Raw genomic sequence first — 22,774 nt, forward strand, 5'->3', positions numbered from 1 at the left:
AGAAGGTTTCCCTTACTCGGGTGCTTTCCATGCTTTTTTATCTGGTTGAGCCCAGTGTTCACTATTCAAAGGAAACTCCTCAACGTAGCTACTGCAAGGCCCACGTTTCCGGAAACGGTTGCTAAGAGAGGAAGAGCTAATTAGCAAGTCTAGTAGTTCGAATCTTGTTTTCTAGTGGTCATCACAGTGGGCTGAAATGCTCAGTATATGTAGTTTTTCATTTATACTCAAAACTTCCAGCCCTATTTTTCCTCTTTGTCTAGGGGCAGGGGATGTACACTCAGTGGCAGAGCACTTGCCTATAATGTATTGTGCTGTAGGTTTGATGTCCAGAACCACAAAATCCCTTTGTCTTCAAAAGACTGCCCTGTAAGAGACCTACCTCTTTAATAGAAGTTCTTGTGGGGAGTATAGCAGGTTCTCTTGTTGAACTCCCCGTGGATTATTGTTTGGAGATGTGTGGGCACACCGGGAAGAGAAGTTGGTTTGTTTTTGGTTTTTTCGAGACAGGGTTTCTCTGTGTAGCTTTGCTCCTTTCCTGGAACTCGCTTTGGAGACCAGGCTGGCCTCGAACTCACAGAGATCCGCCTGCCTCCCAAGTGCTGGGATTAAAGGCGTGCGCCACCACCGCACAGCAAGTTGGTTTTTTTTTTAGCTGTATGCTAGAGTGAAAGGAAATGATAGTAGTGATTTAATTAATTTTTTGAATAGTTGCTGTGAACTTAGGTCTTCCCTTAAAAATTTTGTCTTTTTACTTGCAGGCTGTGTGGAGATGGTGAAGCTGTTCATTGGAAATCTGCCCCGGGAGGCCACAGAGCAAGAGATCCGCTCACTCTTCGAGCAGTACGGGAAGGTGCTGGAATGTGACATCATTAAGAACTATGGTTTTGTGCACATAGAGGACAAGACGGCCGCTGAGGATGCCATACGTAACCTGCACCACTACAAGCTGCACGGAGTGAACATCAATGTGGAAGCCAGCAAGAATAAGAGCAAAGCTTCAACCAAGTTACATGTGGGCAACATCAGCCCCACTTGTACCAACCAAGAGCTTCGGGCCAAGTTTGAGGAGTATGGCCCAGTCATCGAATGTGACATCGTGAAAGATTATGCCTTTGTACACATGGAGCGGGCAGAGGATGCAGTGGAGGCCATCAGGGGCCTTGACAACACAGAGTTTCAAGGTGAATCACTCTCTTTTGGTGGGAGAGAGCTCAACACAAGGCTATTAGGAAGAAATTGGATGAGTAAAAAAGGGTTTGGGATATGCATTTCTTCAGCAAAATTTTTATTCATTTATTTTGTGTGCATGTGCCTGCTGCAACGTGCGAATGGAGATCAGAGGACCACTTGGGGTAGTCTTCTCTCCTACCATATGGGTCCCAGGTATGGAACTTAGGTTGTCAGGCCTGACAAGTCAGGTGAAAAGGGCTTCTTTACTCCCTGAGTCGAGTCCACTGACCTTCAACCTCTTTCTTATGAAGCCTTCAGAAACAATGAAGGAAGTAGGTGATGAATTTCTTAAAATGGAGAATGGTGGTTTGGATTGGGGGCGAAAAGTTGGTTTTCATTTGTAGCCTTTAAGGCTTTTGAGCCTGTTGTGAAATCCTTTCTCTCTGCCTGGCAGTGGTGGTGCACGCCTTTAATCCCAGCACTCTGGGGCAGAGGCAGGCCAGCCTCGTCTACAGAGTGAGTTCCAGGGCCGTTACACAGAGAAAAACAAAAATAAGGGGGGGGAAACAAGTCATTTCTCTGAAGACTTTTTCTTTTTCCCCTCTGTTTTTGTGGAACGAAGAGCTTCACTCTGATTTATTGGCTCAACACAGCATCACCATTGTGTTGCACTTGATAGAGGAAGATCCAGAGAAAGCAACATGTCAGGGACAATTTGGGTTAAGCTTCTCCTCTTGTCCCAGTTCTTTTCAGTAAAGATAATGAGCTTTAAAAGGTTCTGACTCTAGGCCGGGCGGTGGTGGCGCACGCCTTTAATCCCAGCACTTGGGAGGCAGAGCCAGGTGGATCTCTGTGAGTTCGAGGCCAGCCTGGTCTACAGAGTGAGTTCCAGGAAAGGCGCAAAGCTACACAGAGAAACCCTGTCTCGAAAAACAAAAACAAAAACAAAAACAAAAAAAAAAAAAGATTTTGACTCTAACTAATTTTGCATTACATCTGTGCCAAGGAGTTACATTTTGAAAACCACTTAGCATTAGAAGACTGATTTTTAAGGGTCTAAGGAGGAAGCATTGGGATTTGGAGCAATAATGGCATGTCTTGCAGTTGGTTTCAGGTGCATGTAGGAGTACATTGAGTTTGGGTGTTACCATGAAGCCCTGGTTAGGTGAATTGTTTTGTGCCCAGAGGACATCTTGGGTGTTGATGTGGATTATCAATTGATTTGGAAGGTATTTAGTTTTATTTTAAGATCAAAACTTTCTTGTCAAGAGTGTCATTTAAATGACTGTTGAATTGCCAGCTGAACTTTGAACTCCTCTCATGCTTCCAGGTTCCAAGAGTCAGAAAGTTTTTCCTAAGTTTCTGATGAACTTCCAAATTACAGAATGGTCCTGGAAGTCATAGCTATATTTCTTAGGGGGGAAAATACACAGAAATTTTTGAAATATTTATGTGTGTTGCCTACAGAAATCAGAAGACTGTGTCAGATCCCTTGGAACTGGAGCCAGGTGGTTGTCAGCCACGTGATGATATAGATGCTAGGAACTGAACCCAGGTTCTTGGGAAGAGCAGGAAGTGCTCTTAACTGCTGAGCCATCCCATTAGACCCCTAACTGTATTTCTATTTCTTTTCTTTTTTTAAAGTATTTTATGTGTGTTGCTTGAGTGTGGTGTGTATGTGCACAGTATGTGTGCAGATTCCCCCCTGGAACTATATTTCAGATCTGGGTTTTGGCTATATTAACACAAAATAGTGGCTGGTTTTTTTCTTCAGTGCTACTTTTGTTGAACAGTGCTTTACTGTCGTCTTTGTTCATTTCCCTTAAATTGAACCTTTCTGAGAGTCTGATGACACCCTACCCCCATGTGACAAGTGCCCTGTGTCATGGGCATTGCTGTGCATTATTAAAAATGTCACACATTTCTCAGGAGGTCTAGTTTGCTTCCCTTTTTTAATTGGAAAGCTGAGAGTTATTTTGTCAACAACTTAATTGGAAGCAAAGACTGTTTTTGTGGAGGGTTCTGGCATGATACCTGAATTTTGGAGACTTTCCAGCACTTTAATCACAAAAGAGGTGGTGTCTACTGGTGGCAGTTACATGTGTAAGGGGAGGACAGTGTGGTCCATTTGAGGGCAAGTATTCTATAATTGGTTATCTGAAACTCAGACTCTGATGCTAACCTGTTGAGTTAATTTTACAGTATTTACTGTAATGCCATCTTTTTTAAAAATACGGTGCTAGAGATGGAGTCCACATGCTAGTGTTCTGCTCCTGAGCAACAGCTGGAGGCCATCTCTTCCCTCCTTTATTCATTACCCAGGTTGGCCTTAAACTCAGGTTGGGCCCAAGCCATTTTCCTGCCTCCAGCCTCTTCTAGGTGTGTTCCCAAGGCCCCTGTGTGTGTGTGTGTGTGTGTGTGTGTGTGTGTGTGTGTGTGTGTGTGTGGTATTTTGAGACAGGGTTTCTCTGTGCATGTAACAACAGCCTTGGCTGTCCTGGAACTTGCTCTGCAGAGCAGGCTGTCCTCAAACTCAGAGGTATGCCTGCTTCTGCCTCCTGAGTGGATTAAAGGCATGCTCTACCATGCCTGCCCTGCCTCTGTTTGATTTCTTAATTGATTAGAGGTTTTTTGTATGTGTTGAGTAATGATAATTTACCTGACTGATCCTTTCCCTTTCAGTTTATCACAATTGGGTATATTCTCTTTTTTGCTTGCCTACTTGAAGAAAACTGATTTTAAATTTAAATGGTTTAGTTCCTTTTTTGGACACCAGAATCAACAAAATCATACATCAGGGCATTTATCAATGAATAACTCTGTCTTAAATGTGTTTGTTTGTTTCTTGATTGCTTTTTTTTTTTTGTAATTTGTTATGTCCTAATGTCCTGTGACATCGTAGTCTCCCCCCCCAAATGTCATGGTAGTCTGTTATAACCTGTAAATACCTAATTGCTTGTCTTTGTTCTTTTTTTTTTTTTTTTTTGGTTTTTCAAGACAGGGTTTCTCTGTGTAGCTTTGCGCCTCTCCTGGAACTCACTTGGTAGCCCAGGCTGGCCTCGAACTCACAGAGATTCGCCTGGCTCTGCCTCCCGAGTGCTGGGATTAAAGGCGTGCCCACCACCGCCCGGCCTGTCTTTGTTCTTTTGATGATTTGCAGCCTAGATTTATTAAGCTTTACCTATTTTTGTATTTTGTCTCTCCACTCCTAATTTTTTGGGATCTAATTTTGATTTTTCAGGTGAGATTATTTACCACTTTCTCTGCTGCTGAGAACCCGTCCTTCTAGTCACTTTTTAAAAAGTTTTTTTTTTAAACAGTCTTTATTTTTATTATTTTATGTATATGTGTTTTGCCTGCATGTATTTCTGTGCACCTCATGTGTGCCTAGTACCCCAGGAGGCCAGAAGAGGGCTTCAGATCCCCTGGAACTGGATTTGTAGTAGATGGTTGTGAGCTGCCATGTGGGTACTGGGAATCGAACCCAGTTCATCTGGAAGCGCAGACAGTGCTCTTAACCTCTGAGCCATCTCTCCTCACTTTTTTTTTTTTTAAATGAGTTTGCCTGCATGTATGTGTATGCCACATGTGTGCCTGGCACCTTGGAGGCCAGAAGAGGGGATCAGATCCCTTGGAAACTGGAGTTACAGGTAATTATGATCTGTCATATGAATGTTGGGAAAAGAACCTGACTTCTCTGGAAAAGCAGCCAGTGCTCTTAACCACTGTGCCATCCTTCCAGCCCCCTTCTCTGTTACCTCTTTAACATATGTGTTTGGGTGCATTGGAGTCATTGCATTGTGAAGATTTTGCTGGGTTTAGATCCCTTTTGAATTCATTTGCCAGTAAACCTGTTGACATTATTAGTAGAAATTTCTTAGGTGAAAGATTGAGATTTTAACTTTAACCTTTATTCTAAAAGTTGGTGCTTTTATTAGGGCTTTTAGGGCTATTTTTTATTTTCAAAATACCAATTGCGATTTTCAAAGAAAGGTTGTGTTTGGAGCATGTTCTTAGAATTACACAGTCTTACTTGATATTTGAGACAGGCTGTATGTAACTCATTGAGCTCCAGTTTAACTGTCCTCTAGCCTCACTCTTCAGAGTGCTAGGATTAAGGCGTGTGCCACCATGCTCAGCTTTTTTCATCTTCTCTCTTAAAGAAGAAAGCATTGTAATTCTCCTCTGAGCAGTTTGTTTCACTGACGTTGGTTATTCTTATACCTTTCTTGTTCTCTTTTATCAAAATGCACTTCCTCTGTGTGTGTGTTTGTTGACAGCTTGCCCAATTTTCTTTTGACTTTGACTGGAAAGTCAAATTGTGGATAATCCCTATTAGGATGATTATTAAATGAGAAAGAACAGTTTAAAGAGAAGAACTTCATCTTGTGTCCCCAGACTTCCTTAATTCATGACTAGTCCGGAGATCTAGCTTGAAACTTGGCTGCCAGGCTCAGCTTTGGAACAAATCTTGATCATTCTTAAGTGTTGGTAACTTTAGGATCTCTTTGATTTGGGGTATCTATGCATAAAATTGGCTCAACATTTTTTTCCTACTTAATGCAATTTTGATAGAAAAGATGGGAATGCCAGGTTTTTGGAGCACTGTCAGTTTGAGTTTCTTTTGTATTGGGCCATTGGGGTAGCTATTTGTCCAGTTACTTGGCAGTGGATGAAATCTCTCCTTTTTTGAGTAAGAGTAGAATTCTTAAACAGAAAGCTGGTGTTGATAGCTATAATATTTCTTATTCATCTGGTTATCCTTTGCTTGAAATCAGGCCATTTATACTGAATCTATATGTTGAGTTTCCCCCTCCCCCAAAGAAAGTCTTTTTGACAATTTGTCACACATCAAGAGTTGCTTAGGAAAAGCCATTGCTGTGACCAGTGGCTGGGGTAGGGGCTTGGGCTATTACTTTGTAATAGCAACCCTTCTTGCGTCTGTTTCTTCAAGGCAAACGAATGCACGTGCAGTTGTCCACCAGCCGGCTTAGGACTGCGCCCGGGATGGGAGACCAGAGCGGCTGCTATCGGTGCGGGAAAGAGGGACACTGGTCCAAAGAGTGTCCAATAGATCGTTCGGGCCGCGTGGCAGACTTGACTGAGCAGTATAATGAGCAGTATGGAGCAGTGCGTACGCCTTACACCATGAGTTATGGGGATTCATTGTATTACAACAACGCGTACGGAGCACTAGATGCCTACTACAAGCGCTGCCGTGCTGCCCGGTCCTATGAGGCAGTGGCAGCTGCAGCTGCCTCTGCATATAACTATGCAGAGCAGACTCTGTCCCAGCTGCCACAAGTCCAGAACACAGCCATGGCCAGTCACCTCACCTCCACCTCTCTCGATCCCTACAATAGACATCTGTTGCCGCCTTCAGGAGCTGCTGCTGCAGCAGCAGCTGCTGCAGCAGCTTGTACTGCAGCTTCTACTTCATATTACGGGCGGGATCGGAGCCCCCTGCGTCGCGCTACAGGCCCAGTCCCCACTGTTGGAGAGGGCTACGGTTACGGGCATGGCAGTGAGTTGTCCCAAGCTTCAGCAGTCATGCGGAATTCCCTGTACGACATGGCCCGGTATGAGCGGGAGCAGTATGCGGATCGGGCGCGGTACTCAGCCTTTTAAAGTTTGAGGTGAGAGTGGGGGGTGTCCCCTGTTGTTGGTTTTGTCATCCCTCCTGTGGCCTCAAAGGGCTCCAATTGGGCTGCCCTCCTTGCTTGCCTTCTGCAGGGCTAGTGTGAGGTTACTAGCATGATTCAGTTTACAGACAAATCCTTAAATGCTGAAATTTGAAGTATATATCCTCTGCTCTTGTGCCTATTTTTCCAGGGCTTCTAATAGTAGGAGGCATTCTCATTGTATTTGTGTCTGGAACAACAAACAATGGTGTACTGGTGAATTTTGGGTCAAGTCTGTGTGCTTCTGTAATTGACCTGGGATCCAGACATTCAGACTTAGGCGCGCAGCTTCTCAGAGTCTGCTGAATTTTTTAGCTGTGAGGCACTAGGTTTTTTTTTCCTTTCTTGAGTTTGCTGTATTGCATTATGTTGTGAAAGGGTCTGATAGGACCACTGATGATAAAGTTCGTAACTAGTTAACTGATTATTATTGTTCAAATCCTATGAAGACCTACAAAATGGCATCATCTTAATCTTGAAGAATATTTCTCACACTCTCAAAGGTGTGTCTTAGGCACTTAAAGAATTTAACTAGTGATAAATTGAGGCAAAGAATGGTAGCAAACATTTCTCACAGAGTAAGGAAGTCTGGCATGAACTTCAAAGTCTAACTTAGCTGCTCAGTCCAGCTTCATGTCCGTAAGAGTCCAGTTTTGTTATCTTTTATTCTGTCGTGTAGCCTTTGATTTTATTCAAAGTTTTCATTTTTGACCCTGGGTTTGACATCTTTCACTTAGGTAATATAGCAGTATAAGTTTATATGCATACTTGTGTTTATTCCTGGGTAATGTTGAAATCTAGGCTTAGGAACTTCATTCTGACCACATCACTTCCTCATCTTTCCATTAGTTAAGAACCTTTACTACTCAACAACTTGACCTGAGTCCATTTGACAGTGACAGAGTCTCACTTTGTAGCCTAATGCTGGCCTTAACTGCGGCAATTGTGCTTTAACCCTGAGTGCTGAAATAGGTGCTTATCACCATGGTGGTGCTTCTGTTTGGAATACATTCTCTTTTGATGCTTCTTGTCAGCTTTGGGCTCTAGGCTTTTAGGATTGCTGTTGTACTTGGAGTACTTTTCAGTTCTTTTAGTTTTGAGGAGCCCTACTGTGTCCCTGACATTGTCACAGATCCTTAATCTTGTAGTACAGGTACTTTGTCATCTTTCATATTAAGGCAGAAGGGATGTGGCTTGCCCGGGTCCATTGACTGGTCCAAATGACTGATTGGGTTCATTGACTTGGATTGTGCTGGAAGAGAAACTTGAGTGACTTGATGTAGCTTACACATTCTCCAGTGCCTTCTTTTAAAAATTGTACATATAAATCTTCAAACTTGTTCAGTTGATGCAACTTTTTTCTAGTTCTTGATTGATACTGTGTCCTTGGCAGTAATTTTTAGGTTGAAACATACTGTTGACTTTTAATCCCAGAGGCTAATTGGAACTTTCCCTTTTTTTTCTGTTCTGAGATTGTGGAATTACCGTCTCTTGAGAATGCTAATAATGTTAGCATTGGAAGTAGTAGAATGTCTTTGCCTACTATCATGAAAAATTTGCTTTTTTTATTTAGAGAAAGGCCTTTCTTTATTTACTAGGGGACTGTTTAGCCTTCCCAACGATTCTCTGACTTTCAAGCTGTTCTCATTTTTAGAAATTATGTTGATACTAAGGAAGTGTACAAGTAAACTTAAAAGTGAGTATTAAGGTATGACTTGGTAAGATGTTCTTTGAAGTTTCTAAGTGGGAAGCCCTTTTGAGCTTTGCTGTAAAGCCCCTGTACTGTGCTCTCTTTCAGGTGGGATGTGTGTGGGCTGAAATTCCGAGCTGCGGTTGTGCATGAGAATACACCCTTCGTGGTACCCCATCTCCGGGACGTTCTCGGCTCTGTGCATTCAGTCCCTCAGGAACCATGGACCTTATTTTACCTTGTTAAGTTCAGACTTTCTTTTTCCTATTCTCTCTCCTGCTCAATTTCCCGTTCTCCTGTTTATTCTTCTGTAGCTTCCCATTCATGTTCTGTTCTGTTCTCCCAGCATGCCTCCTGTGCAGAAACTGGTGGGGGCTCTGCTGTCTGTTACCTGCCTCCTGACTGTAGCAGGTATTTGATTTGGGAATGACCTTGCTGAGAATCACTGCTCTGGGTTTTCATTTTTGGCCCAAAGGCTAGTCCTAGAGATTGGGATCACTTTCCAGTGAAATAAATGGTTTTTCAAATTAGGGAATGTGTGCTTTGAGAAAGTTCTTGTTTGGACTTGTTTCTGGGTTGTTTATTTGTACCCTGAACTTCTGAAGGTGGGGAATGTTTAAGCTATTTAGCTTTGGTTGAATTTTTAAATTTTTTTTTTTTTAAGACCTTTAGGTACAAAAGGGAAAAGAGGTTATACAGAAGAATTGAACTAGGCATCCTTGTTTCAATGAAGACATCTCCTACTGGTCCACTTTTTGTTATAAAGCCAACTAACTAGTGGTTTAGAGCTGTAGATCTTTACTTGCCTTGAGAAATAATCATTATGTATACTTGCAACTGCTGTTAACACTCAGTCAACATATCTCCCTTGACTTATTTCCAGGAAAGAGGTGAAGGTTTCAGGGAAAAGAGGTAGCTTTCATCTTTGGGAAAAATGAAGGTATGACTCCCACCAGAGTGCATTTTGCTACCCATTGACCAGTACTACTTTATGGTGCATTTTACCGTTCATATGATTCTGCCAAAATCAAGACTCTACGTGAGTTCCACAAGCATCTTATAGCTTGTACTTAATGACTTTAGATGAGAGGTATAAAGGGCCACGCAGCTCCTTTATAAGTCATTAAACTTAGTTTATCAACAGTTAGGACAGTGTTTGAATACAGTGAGGAACCATGTTTTTATCATGTATCAAAAACATGTATCATGTTTTTTATTAAAAGTTTGTCTTCCATGTTTCAGCATATATAGAGCCATGTCTCAGAATCATTTACTTGGTGCTGAGTACCTACTGTTATGCCAGGCATGAAAAGGGTCATAATGATAAGGATAAAAGGAAATAAAGATGATAAAGGAGCCACTGTTTATCTTGGGTGACTTCAAAATTGTCTACTAACTGCTTCTATTCCATTTATTCATTTTAATTTATAGATGACTGGGATTGTGACAGCACACTGTGGACAAAGGTAATTTTTTTGTGATGTGAGACCCTGTGCTAGGTGATGTATGTGTTGCTCCTCAGTCTTTCCTGGGAAAAGTTTTTCTTAGCAAGTTTTTCCTTCCGGGCTGAATTGTTTTCTTTGCCACTGCTGCCTGTCTTAGAAAGGTTCATACCTATTTTGGTCCCTTTTTCTTTAATGAATAGATCCAATTACTATTGTGCACATACAAGTTTTAGGACAATTTCTTGATGTGAGTTGAAGGTTGGGAATGGCAAGTCTCAAGATGGAGACTTGTATTTGTTGAGGATACTTTGACAGATGATGACCCAGGTGTTAGGGATTTTAGAGCTTTTTTTGTAGGATGGGGTGGGAGGCAGAAATAAAAGATACATCAAATCTGGCTTTGTGGCATGTTCCTTTGATGTTAGCTCTTATCACTTGGAGCTGGCCATGGTGGCACACACCTTTTATCCCAGCACTTGGGAGGCAGAGTCAGGCGGATCTTGGAGTTCAAGGCCAGCCTGGTCTACAGAGTGAGATCTAGGAGAATGAGACCCTGCCTCAAAAATGAGTAAAATTGAATATCAAGTGAAGGTTCCTGTCTAAATGGTGTCTTTGTTTTTATTGATTTGTCAGAGTATACCTGGGTGATTTTTTTACCATGTTGCTCAAGTGGTTCACCTGCCTTACCTTCTGAGTCGTTGGGGCTAAAGGTATACATACTACACTGTAATATACTTTTACATTATTAAAACATAAAACATGCAGAACGATTAAGATTTACCTGACTCATCTTTTTGTTTTAAGAGACTGGATCCTGTAGAAGCCTAGCAATGTTTTCATCAGTCTATGCTGGCTCAGAGCTCTTTTTTTCTTTTTTTAAATAAAAGGTGTGCTTTTGCTATGTATACAACCAGACTGGCTTTGAACTCTTACTCTGCTTTAGATGGTAAAGGTATCTATTGCCAAGCCTAATGACCTGGAACCCACATGATGGAGAACCAACTCATCCATGTTGTCCTCTGACATCCACATGTGTATTGTGGTACACATGCATGTGCACTCACGGGAAGAAAGCTACTAGCTGAGTGTGATGGCATACTGTGTAATCTCAGCAGCATGTAATCTCTTGAAAGCTGAAGGGATTCAGAGTTCCAGGACTAACCACACTACATGACGTGATTCAAACAAAAATCTATTCATTAACTTGATGGAAAACTTCTGTGAAGTGTAATGGGAAAATAGTGACTTAAAAATTACGAGTCGGGACTGGTGATGTAGCTCTGTTGATAACATGCTCTCTTAGCATGCTTGAAGCCCTGGGCCTGAGCTCTAGCACTGCACAACACTATGTGATGTGCATTTATGTAGTCTAGCACTGGGGAGGTGGAGGCAGGAGGACCAGGAGTTGCAGGTCATTGTAGCTGCATAACCAGTTAGAGCAGTGGTTCTCAAACCTTCCTAATGCAACCCCCGTGAAAAGGCCATTCTAACCCCAGGGGTTGCAACCTACAGGTTGAGAACCACTGAGTTAGAGGCTAACACAAACTATCTCAACAGTTTGCAGACACTGAATATAACTGATTTTCAGTATTAGAGTGGTTTGAAATTATTTTGGTCTGAAGTTTCCAGTCAAGTGAGTGAGTATTCCATGAGGCTATATTGTTGTATAAGTAGACAAGATAGTACTGGCATCATTTACCTCTTCTGTTTCAAGGAAAATGCTTCAATTTAAGTTAAACACATTTTCCTCAGCACTTTACCATTTATTTGTTCATTGACATGACTAGCATCTGTGAGCTGGCCTTGAACTTCACTGATTACTCATTGTTTACCAGGTGTGGGGTATATGGAGAATGCATATCAATAGGGTATCAAGCCTAATCTCACTTTGCCTCCTTTAGCTGTTGTGCACCCCCTCGACTCCCAGTTCCCAATCTTGGGTATGCAGATATTTGGCCTATCCTTGGGGGAGGGAAAAGGGTGATTGGAGTGGTCAAACTTATTTTGTATTGAAGGTATGATCCCTTCTGGTTCTTAGTGGATCATAGGTCCTACAAGGGTGGTCAGGGAGTTCTCAAGTAGTAGTAGACATTTTGTTTTTGGCACTAAGGCCTCTTCATAGGGCCTCATGAAAACTCAAGAATGTGCTCTTCCTCTGAGCTATATCTTGTACATTAGACCAAAAGATTGACTCTGAAAATTTTCAGGACTCTTCAGAAGCCGGGTTGACTTGGGTAATGCCAAGTTCAGTCCTCTTTACCTTAGTGCATTAATACTAATGTAGACTTTAGGAGGAAGGAATAGTGAGAGGTGTAGATCATGTGTGCTGTGGGAATTAAGGGCTGTTTCCAATTGTTGGAATCATTTTCTTAATGCATGAAGTCATGCTGAGATAAAGATTGATTTTCCAGAATGATGGCAGTGCAGTCCCAGGACTATTCTCTGGTTTGTTTAGAGAATAAGTAGGCTGGATTGGAGCAGGAGGAAATTTCTCAGAGACAGAGTATTTAAACATTATGAAAATGGGAGGTTCATTTGGAGATTTAAAAACTGAATTATCAGCTTTTTTTTTTTTTTTTTTTTTTTTAGGTTTTTCGAGACAGGGTTTCTCTGTGTAGTTTTGCGCCTTTCCTGGAACTCGCTTTGGAGACCAGGCTGGCCTCGCACTCACAGAGATCCGCCTGGCTCTGCCTCCCGAGTGCTGGGATTAAAGGCGTGCGCCACCACCGCCCGGCATTATCAGCTTTTTTAATTAGAGAAGAAAAAATTTGCAAGGAAGTTCTATGTATAAGTATAATCTTGGCATTTAGGGTGCTGAAGGAGGATGACTGTGTGAATTCTAGCCAGTTTGGACTTCGTAGTACATACTAATTAAGCTTGAGGCCAGTGGTCTATAGACTATATGGAGTGACAGCTGTAATAGTGGTTTGTCTTAGTTTGAAGTAATATAGCAAAGTACCATAAATAGACTGGTACACACACAATAGAAATTGGTTATAGTTTTTGAAACTGAAAAGTCAAAAGTTTCTAAGTCCAGCAGATAGCAAGCTGGGTGGTGGTGGTTGTACACTGTAGCATGAAGCTTAAAGGGTCTTATTAATGAAAACAAACCTGAGGCCAGTTATTGGTGAACGCTGGAAGATCAGAGAGACAGAACACAGCTACCTCACCTTGCCAATTTTTCAGCTGATCCTGTTTCCTTAGACTGGATGTCTGTGAGTCCTTATCCAGAATGAATCTCAGCTGAACTGTGCTGCTCAAAGCCTAAAAGCTTAACCAGCCAAATGCTTCACCAGCCAAATGCTTCTAGTTCCTGGTCCTCATGCCTTATATATCTTTCTGCCTTTTACCATCACTTCCTGGGATTAAAGGCGTGAGTCACCATGCTTGGCTGTATCCTTGAACAGATGGATTTCTGCCTCTGGAATGCTAGGATTAAAGGCGTATGCTACCACTGCCTATCCTAAGTATTTAGTGGCTTTTCTGTTCTCTGACCCCAGATAAGTTTATTAGGGTATACAATATTTTGGGGAACACAATACCACCACAGTACACCTTTAATCCCAGTGCTTGGGAGGCAGAGGCAGGCGGATATGGTTATATAGAAAAACCCTATATCGGAAAACAAACAAACAAAAAACCAAAAAACAAAGCCAGCAGATAGCTAGCTTAACTAGCTTCTATTCTGTTGGTTTCAATGTGGCTGAAAGATCCCTAGTTTCTTTTTATTTATTTATTTATTTATTTTTTATTTATTTTATTTTTTTTTTTTTCAAGACAAGATTTCTCTGTGTAGCTCTGGCTGCCCTGGAATACCTTCTGTAGACCAGGCTGGCCTTGAATTCAGATCTGCCTCCTGAGTGCTGAGATTAAAGGCGTGCACCACCAGCTATCTCTGGTTTCTTATAGATGGTAGTTCATTTGTGAAGGCTTTGACCTCATGATTTGATCAACTTCTACTAAGGTTTCTACTTTGACTGGCATTTCAATGTATATAGATGATAGAACACATTGAATCCATAGCAGTGTCCTGCTGTTTATCATGGTGGCAGCAAATGAAGCATGGATTCAGTAGTAGAGCAATACTCTGTTCATTTTACATACTAGAAATTGAGAGGTAAACTGGGTAAGATTGTGCATGACTTTGATCCCAGCACTTGGGAGGCAAAGGCAGGTGGATTTCAGTTTAGGGCCAGCCTGGTCTAGATAGTGAGTTCCAGGACAGCCAGCTATGTAGAAAGACCATAAAGAAATTGGAAGGTGATTTTGAAAGTGCCAAATGGTAAATTAGGAACATCTTATTCAGAAACAGGAAAGGAACAGCTAAAAATACAGAAGCAGTTGGTTCTGGAGAGGGAAGAGGGGGATTTTCAGTGTCTCAGATACATTTGTCGAACCATGTTTTGCTAACTGATAAGAATAAAAGGTCCAGTTAAGCTTATACCATATCCTTAGGGTGGCTGATCATGCCTTTGAGAACATGAACATCTTGTGTCAAGAATGACTTTCTAGCAGGAAAATAGCATGCCCAAGAAGTAAAGATGATGCCCTCTGTAGTGATGAGCTAAGACAATTCTTTGGTATAAGGATACTTACTTGAGTTCTTCTATATAGGACTTAGTGGTAAGTGAACTTCAAAAGCTGAATTGAGCATTTTACTACTGTTCTAGTTTTGTCTAAGTCGTCAAGTCAAATAAGAAGTGCTAAGAGTGTGTCTGAATTTCCTTTAGTTCTTCTTTATCTTACAAGCTTAATAGCCTTTGGGTATACAACAAAGCGGGACCACACAGTTTTACAATGTAAGGACCATTGACACCAAAGCAATAGTACAGAGCTGTAGTATAGAACTTCTAGTCTAAACTGTTCTTCATGGTGTGGAAAAGGGAAGGAAGATGGCTTTTACTTGCTGACTTCAACTAAACCAGAGCATTGTGAGGTACTTATTATGTAAAAGTTTAAAGAAACAAACATAGTGTACAACACATTTCTGCTGGAGGGTAGAGGCATGGTGATGGCTGCAAGTTTAAGGGCTATCAGGGCTACATATCAAGATCTGTCTCTGGAAACAAAATCACCGAAGGTTTTTTACTTTAAAGCCAGAGGGCAGTGTGAGAGCTAGAATTCCAGCATGGCACATCTGCGTATGCATGGTTATTAGTATGCGTGGCCCAGAGGGAAAAGGAAAAATCAGCTGGGCATGGTACATACACAGCTGTAATCTTAGCTAGTCAGAAGGATGAAGTAGGAGAATTACATTTGATGACAGGCTGTACAGCTTTGTAAAACCCTTTCTCACAGAGCCTAGGATTTTTAACACCATAGTGAAGGGTTCTCAAAATATGTGAAAGGTTCTGTGTTCAAGCCCAAATACTGCCAAAACAAAAACTGGCATTTGCCTGTTAGCTACTTGGAGTCCGTCAATTCAAGGATAGCCTGGGTAACATAATGAGAGCTTGTCTCGGGGAAAAAAAATTTATGGAATTAAGTGAATTACTGGATGTATTTTCAGTCCTTAGAATGATTTTGACAATGTGTCTAGAATTTGAGTATACATATGTATCATAGTTTTGATAGTTTTATATTCTAGTAGCATGAAATGGTGTGCCTTGAAATTAATTTTGTTTGCCAGGTATAGTGGACATATGCCTATAATCCAGCATTGCAGCATGAAGGCTGGAGGATCAAGTTTTCAAGATATTCTCAAAGAATAATGAATTCCAGGACAGCCCAAGATCTTGTCTTCAAGGGATAAAAAAAAAGGCAAAGTGGTATTTTGTATTAAAAAGGATGACAGGGAGACAGGCAGTGCGCACACCTTTAATCCCAGCACTTGGGAGTTAAAGGCAGGCAGATCTCTGAGTTCAAGGTCAGCCTGGTCTACAGAGCGAGTTCCAGCCAGGCTACACACAGAAACCCAGTCTTGAAAAACCAAAAAAAGGAGGTGGGGGGTGCACTGACAGGAATGCAGATTTACAGTAGGTTTTGTTTTTGTTTTTGAAGTTCTGGCCATCAGCAGATCACAGTAAACTATTGCACGTTACGGTTTTCTGTAGGTCATGCTTTTCCTTGAGTCAATCCAGTTTATAGGCTCATCTGCTGGGTTAGTAAGTGTTCTGTTATGAACACCCCCACCCCACATTTAAATCTTTTTTGACCTGATAGATTATAAATGGGGTTTGGGCTGGGTTATAGCTCAGTAGTAGAGCATTCAGGAGGCCCTTGGTTCAATTTCCAGTGCTAGAGCTGGGTGTTGAGCACACCTGTCACTCTAGCACAGGTGGGCATCAGAGGTTTGGGAGGATCGGGAGCTCAGGAGCTCTAGACAGGCCAGGGGAACGTAACATAGTATAACTCTCTTTCAGAAAAAAAAACAAAACAAAGGTAAGCAACCAATTGGGTTGCAGAGGCAGAAAATAATTTGTAAATTCTAAAGGCTGTCTGTCTAAGAAAGTATTTTACTAGTGGTTGTAGTAAGAGCCCTTTTGGCTGAAAACTATTTACTACTGTGTTGTCATATGGCAAAGTGAGGTGAGGGACCTTTGGGGTCTCTTACAAGGTTACTAAATACTTTATATGAAAGTTCTGTCCTTAAAATGTATTTATTTACTGTCCAAAGACCCTGTCATCACTGGGATTACAATCTGAAACATGAATTTTGAGGTGGGCACATTTTAACCTAGCATTACCTTGTTACAATAGTTTTTGTTGCTTATAAGACAGATACTTAATGAAAATTGATCAGTGGGTATGTATAATTCATGGTGTTAGTTACTTGAAACAGTCACAGAAATATAAAACAAGAGAGTGAAAATGTTACATATTGTCATCATCTGATTCATCTTCCTTCAAGGATTCCTCAGCACATTTCTGTTTCCTCCCATGCATCTTTCAGAACAATATCTTTCTGAAGTTAGTTCACCAACCTAGCTGAACTCTAGTTCAAAAGCTTTATCCTTAACTATATCTTTTTTTTTTTTTTTTTTTTTTTTTTTTGAGACAGGGTTTCTCTGTGTAGCTTTGCGCCTTTCCTGGAACTCACTTGGTAGCCCAGGCTGGCCTCGAAGTCTCAGAGATCCGCCTGGCTCTGCCTCTCGAGTGCTGGGATTAAAGGCGTGCGCCACCACCGCCCGGCAACTATATCATTTATGATATAAATTATTTTTGCAACTTCTTTACATCACGGAGGGTCATTTCTTTCATTTGAAGCTTTTCTATTTCTGTTTTGCAGCTTTCCTGGCTTCACCAGTTGGCACAGCCCCAATAATCATATGAAATACCTGATGGGTCAGTCCTACAGAGCTCTGTATTATCATTTGCACTGTAAGACCTCAAAATGAAACTGTAGCCCATAATGTGTATAAGCATATACATACATGACTACTCTTGACCATAAGATGTTCTAGACTCGAGACATCTAGAATTTAGAGAAATGGTAGATATAAGTTGGATGCTGCTTCTCCAGCTCTGCTAAGGAACAAGCATCTGACAGTAAATATACTCCTGTCATACCAGCATTAAAAAGAGTTTGGAGCCTTCCTAAAGTTTCCAAAGAACTAATTTTTCTGCTTCAAATAAAGCACCACCTTACATCTTCTCCAAATAGCTTTTTACTGTCTCCACAGCATCCATGGCATATTCAGCTTCCATCAGGAGAGAATGTAGAGGTTGACAGGTCATACATAACCTGGTACAAATGGAGCTCATGGTGCTGGCCCACCAGACTATGGAGGACTTGCAGGCCTGAAGTGTGTGTGTGTGTGTGTGTGTGTGTGTGTGTGTGTGTGTGTGTGTGTGTGTGTACATACACAAAATAAGCACACACACAAAAAAAAAAAGTGGGCATGTGGTTTGAGACAGGGCCCTCTGTAGTCCTGACTCTCCTGAAACTTGCCAAGTAGACCAGGGCAGCCTCAAACTCACTAAGATCCACCTGCCTCTGCATCTGCTTTTAAACAGGTGAAGTGAATCATTTTTCAAGAACCTGTTGAATTTCGAGTTTTGCTTCTTTCTATGTAGCCCAGTCAGGCCTGAAACTGGAGTCCTGCTTCTGCTAGTGAAGTGCTGGGATTGTAGGAATATGCCACCCACTTCCTTTTTCAATTTTTTGAGACATGATCTCCCTCTGTAGCCCTGGCTAACCTTGAACTTATAATCCTGCTTCAGCCTATCAAGTGCCAGGGACCACAGACCTGTGTGGTCATGCTTAGTTTTTTTGTTTTTTGTTTTTTTTTTTTAATCTTTTTTATATCTAACTTCCACCTTGTTTTTAAATTGGTATATATGAATTGGGTATCAATAATAGCTCTTTGATATTTCACTTAATGATTTGTCAGGTAAGAAAGTTTAATTACATATCCATAGTATCTGAGCTTTGGGCGTTTTCAGATAACTAGTGTTTTGTCTTAGACTGGGAGTTTTTTTGTACTTGACCATAAGAATATTGTTCCTTTTTACAAAAATGATTTATTTTTGTTTCATGTATGTGTTTTGCCTACATGAATGTCTGTGTGCCATGTTCATGCCTAGTCCCTTCAGAGGTCAGAAGAAGAGCATGAGATTGCTTAGAACTGGGAGTTATAGATGGTTGTAAGTCACTATGTGGGTGACAGGTCCCCTGCAAGAGCAGTAAGTGCTCCTAACCACTAAGTAATCTCACTAGCTACACTTTTTACACTTTTGTACAATTTACATTTTAAATTTTTGCTTATTTTGTATACACAGACACACACTGTGCACTATGTGCATGCTGTTACCCTCAAGTCCTGAAGAGAGGCATCATATCCCCTTACACTGTAGTTACCAGCCATTGTAAACTGCCATAGGGATGTTGGGAATGAAACCCAGGTCCTTGGCTAGAGCAGCAATTGTTTAACTCCTGAGCTTTCTTTCATTCTAGTCCCATATTTTAAATTTATTTGATAAACAGTGTGAGGTGAGTGGTTGACTTTGCTATTTCAATGACCACTTAGTTAAAAGGGCCAGTGAGCTGTTTCAGTGAGTTAAAGATGATTAACTTGAGTTCAATCCCCAGAACCTTTGGTGGAAGGAGAGACCCGACTGTTGAAAGTGGTCCTCTGGCTTTCACATGTGTACATTTTGATACACGTATACATCACATACATAATAATAAAGTTTCAGCTACAGCAAGGCTAGGGAGTTGTGGCTTTTTATTTTGGGTGGTGTTGAGGTAGGGTCTCTATAGTTCTGTCCTGAAGCTTGCTCTGTAGACTAGGCTGACCTTGTACTCACATCTTCCTGCCTCTGCCTCCTAAATGCTGGGACTAAAGGCCTGCACTACTGTGCTTGTGTTTTTTAGTTTTGTTTTGTTTGGAATGAAGGATGCCTCCTACCCTGTAATTAACACCTTCATCTCCAGGGAAACTATTGCTCTAGACCAATTTAACATACAACCTCTGGGGGCAGAATCAGGCATGGAATAAATTGGGCTGGAGTGTTTTGATTATTAATAGACTTGCTGTAATCAGGATGCTTTATCTTGTGGAGGAACTTGGTTAAGGATTTTACTATCAGAACCTGTAGTTCTTCCCCGGTCAATTATCATATAATGCCCAGAGTCTGCTCTTCAGAATTGAATCCAGAGCCTGTTAGTCTTAATGGGTAACATTTCCTCTCCTCACCTGTTCCTTCTCAGTCTAGTAATAGTTTACATTTTGGGTGGGCAATATGCAAACCTAGTTTGTATCAGGAACACAGTTTTTACATTTAGTTTTGTACTAGGGACTGAACCTAGGGTTTCATGAATGCTAGCAAATGCTTCAAGCCACATTTCATTTGTGTATGTTAGGAAGGGGTTCATGCAAAAGATTGTATGTGTGTGAGGCAGAGTTTGAAACAGATCCACATTTTTTTTTTTAATTTATTTTTTGAGAGGGTCTCTGTAGCCTTAGCTGTCCTGGAAATTGGTATGTAGACCACACCGATCTCCAACTCAAGAGATTTGTCTGCCTTGGCCTCTCAATACCCTGCTAGTATTAAAACTGTATACCACCATGTTTGGCCTCTTTATCCTTAAAAAAAAAAAAAAAAAAAATGTCTTAAATTTTGTGGTGGTGGTGCACACCTTAAATCCCAGCACTTGGGCAGCAGAGGCAGGCCAATCTCTGTGAGTTCGAGGTCAGTCTGGATTACAGAGTGAGTTCCGGGATGGCCAGGGCTGTTAAACAGAGAAACCCTGACTTTGCTACTTTTTCACTCCTGTTTGTAGCAAAACCTTTCTATTGTTTGCTTTCCAGTTACTGCTTCAGTTGTTTTGTTTTTTACATTATTTTTTGTATGTGTGAGGTACTTATGTGTGCTGTGGCATATATGTGGCGGTCAGCAGACAGCTTGTAAGAGTTGGTTCTTCAGTATGGGTCCTAGGGATGGAACTCAGGTTGTCAGGATAAATGGCAGAGCCCCTTCCTTTATTTTTCTCTTAAACCTATTTTACTCCAGCTTTTCTCTCTACCACTCCAGAGTTAGTTCTGCACTAAGCCATGACATTTTTCATTTTAAAAGACTGTTCTGTTTGTCCTATATGATGTCTTCGCCACTGAGGTTTAATGGAAGCTCCGTCATCTAAATAAGCTTTATATTAAGGACAGTTAATGCAGTAAATAAGAGAATTAGGATGTATAGCATTGTAGTGCATAGTAGTATTAGAGGATGTGGAGAACTTAAGCAGTGAATATATGTCCATGATTTTATAGTGAGGTCTAACTTTTTTTTTTTTTTTTTTTTTTTTTTAAGAGAGAGAGAGAGTTGTAGGTAAGATAGCTTTAGCAGAGACACCATATACCTGGCCTGTTATAACAACAGTAAGGAGGGAGGTAACAAGAATGGTCAAGAAGGCAGAGATGGGACTGATCATTTCAGGTCTCTTTTAAAAATGGGATGAATTTGTGTTGCAGGGTTTTAAGCAGAGTAGTGATGTAAATTTAAAGAAAAATTGGTATTGAGGAAATCAACCCAGGGGCCTTGTGCATGCTAAGTGTAATGTCCCTAACCCTGAACACATACATCCCCAGACTTTTAAGACAAGGTCTGGCTTCCTAAGTTAACTGGGCTAACTCTCTGTAGCCCAGGCTAGCCTTGAATGTAGGATCTTCGTGCCTCAGCTTTCTGGATTGCTGAGGCTAATGCCACTAAACCCAGTCCTACATTTTTTTTTTTTTTTTGGTTTTTCGAGACAGGGTTTCTCTGTGTAGCTTTGCGCCTCTCCTGGAACTCAATTGGTAGTCCAGGCTGGCCTCGAACTCACAGAGATCCGCCTGGCTCTGCCTCCCGAGTGCTGGGATTAAAGGTGTGCGCCACCACCGCCCGGCCAGTCCTACATTTTTTGTTGTTACTTTTTTTTTTTTTTTTTTTTTGTATTAAATTTTTTATTCATCAGGTGGTGGTGGAACATGCCTTTAATTCTAGCACAGAGGCAGGCAGGTCTCTTGAGTTTGAAGCCAGCCTGGTCTACAGAGTGAGTTCTAGGACAGCCAAGGCTACACTGAGAAACCATCTCAAAAAAATTTTTTTTCAATGATTTTCTAAGATACAGGATCTTAAAAGTTTTCCTCAAGGGGTTGGAGAGATGGTTTGACATACCCACATTAGGCAGCTCACAACTGCCCATAATTCCAGTTCCAGGACCTCTGCCTCCTAAGGCACACACATACACATACATACAAATTAAAAGTGTTTATTTTCTCAAATAATTTGTCCTCCCTTCAGGATTCCAATACTACTACATCTACATGTTTTACGCTGTTCCATCACTTCCTGATACTTGTTCATTTAAAAACAAGGGTTGTCAAGATGGCTCAGTGATTAAAGGCGCAAAGCTTATTAGTCTATACTAACTGTACAATTTTGGATTTCTGTGTCTGTGTGGGTGTGTTATGTGCACATGAATGCAGTCTCATCAGAGGCCAGCAGAGGGCATCAGATCCCTTGGAGCTGGACTTAAAAGGTTGTGAGCAGCCCAGTGTAAGTGTGGAAAACCTAACTCTGGAAGAGCAGTAAGCACTCTTAATTCTCTGAGTCTACTCTTCAGCCCCTTACTTATCTTCTCTTGTTACTCTTCAACTTTCATTGATCCTTTTCTTCCCATCTAATTCATTATCCTTCTCCTTGGTTTTCTTTTTGGTCCCAGGAAGTTTATTTAGGACTGCTTACAGCAGCGTGGGTAACTTACCAGTGGCTCTACTACTGAAGAAAGTGTCTCCCTCCCCTAGCAATATTACTGATGAGGATCTATAATATAGTGGAATGTTGATAGTCCCCATTTTGTGCAGGCCTTAATGAAGTAATCAGTGCTGTTGTGAATTCATTAGTTTAACAACCAAGTTAGGAAGACAGCATTTCCCAGTGCCATCTCCCCTCATTCTTACATTATTTTTTTGTTTGTTTTGAGACAAGGTTTCTCTGTATGACTGCTCTGGCTATCTTGGAACTCTTTGTAGACTAGGCTGGCCTCGAATTCACAGAGATCCTCCTACCTTTGCCTCCTGAGTACTGGGATTAAGGCATGTGCCACCACCACCCAGCTCTTACATTCTTTTATGTGCCCTCTTCATTGATATTTCCTTAATTCTGGATGGTAAGTGTAACAGATGTCCCATTTAGGGCTGAGTATTCAACACAGTTAATTCTTCATACTTGACCAGTTAACAAGTCTCAACCACAATTGCTGTCATCTGCAAAAAGAAGTTTCTTTGACCAGAGCTGACAGTAGCACTATCTGGGCACAAACATGAATGCTTCTTTTTTTTTTTTTTTTTTTTTTTTTTCCGAGA

General features: G+C 41.2%; 1 protein-coding gene across 3 annotated transcripts in view; it reads left to right on the forward strand.

Moving 5' to 3' along the window:
• LOC131911192 (RNA-binding protein 14) overlaps positions 1 to 22,774 on the forward strand; it is a 58,226-nt gene that overhangs the window by 19,026 nt on the left and 16,426 nt on the right. The window contains exons 2-4 of one of the 3 annotated variants that reach the window (XM_059263153.1): positions 762 to 1,184; positions 6,128 to 6,809; positions 8,653 to 9,075. In XM_059263153.1, the coding sequence (XP_059119136.1) occupies positions 773 to 1,184; positions 6,128 to 6,801 (1,086 nt within the window). In that variant the 5' untranslated portion in view covers positions 762 to 772 and the 3' untranslated portion in view covers positions 6,802 to 6,809; positions 8,653 to 9,075. Of the gene's footprint in view, positions 1 to 761; positions 1,185 to 6,127; positions 6,810 to 8,652; positions 9,076 to 22,774 lie in introns of those variants that run through there. The other 2 variants (XM_059263168.1, XM_059263161.1) reach the window with 2 other exon arrangements.

Source organism: Peromyscus eremicus, chromosome 1 (genome assembly GCF_949786415.1).
Source record: "Peromyscus eremicus chromosome 1, PerEre_H2_v1, whole genome shotgun sequence".
Classification (NCBI taxonomy): domain Eukaryota; kingdom Metazoa; phylum Chordata; class Mammalia; order Rodentia; family Cricetidae; genus Peromyscus; species Peromyscus eremicus.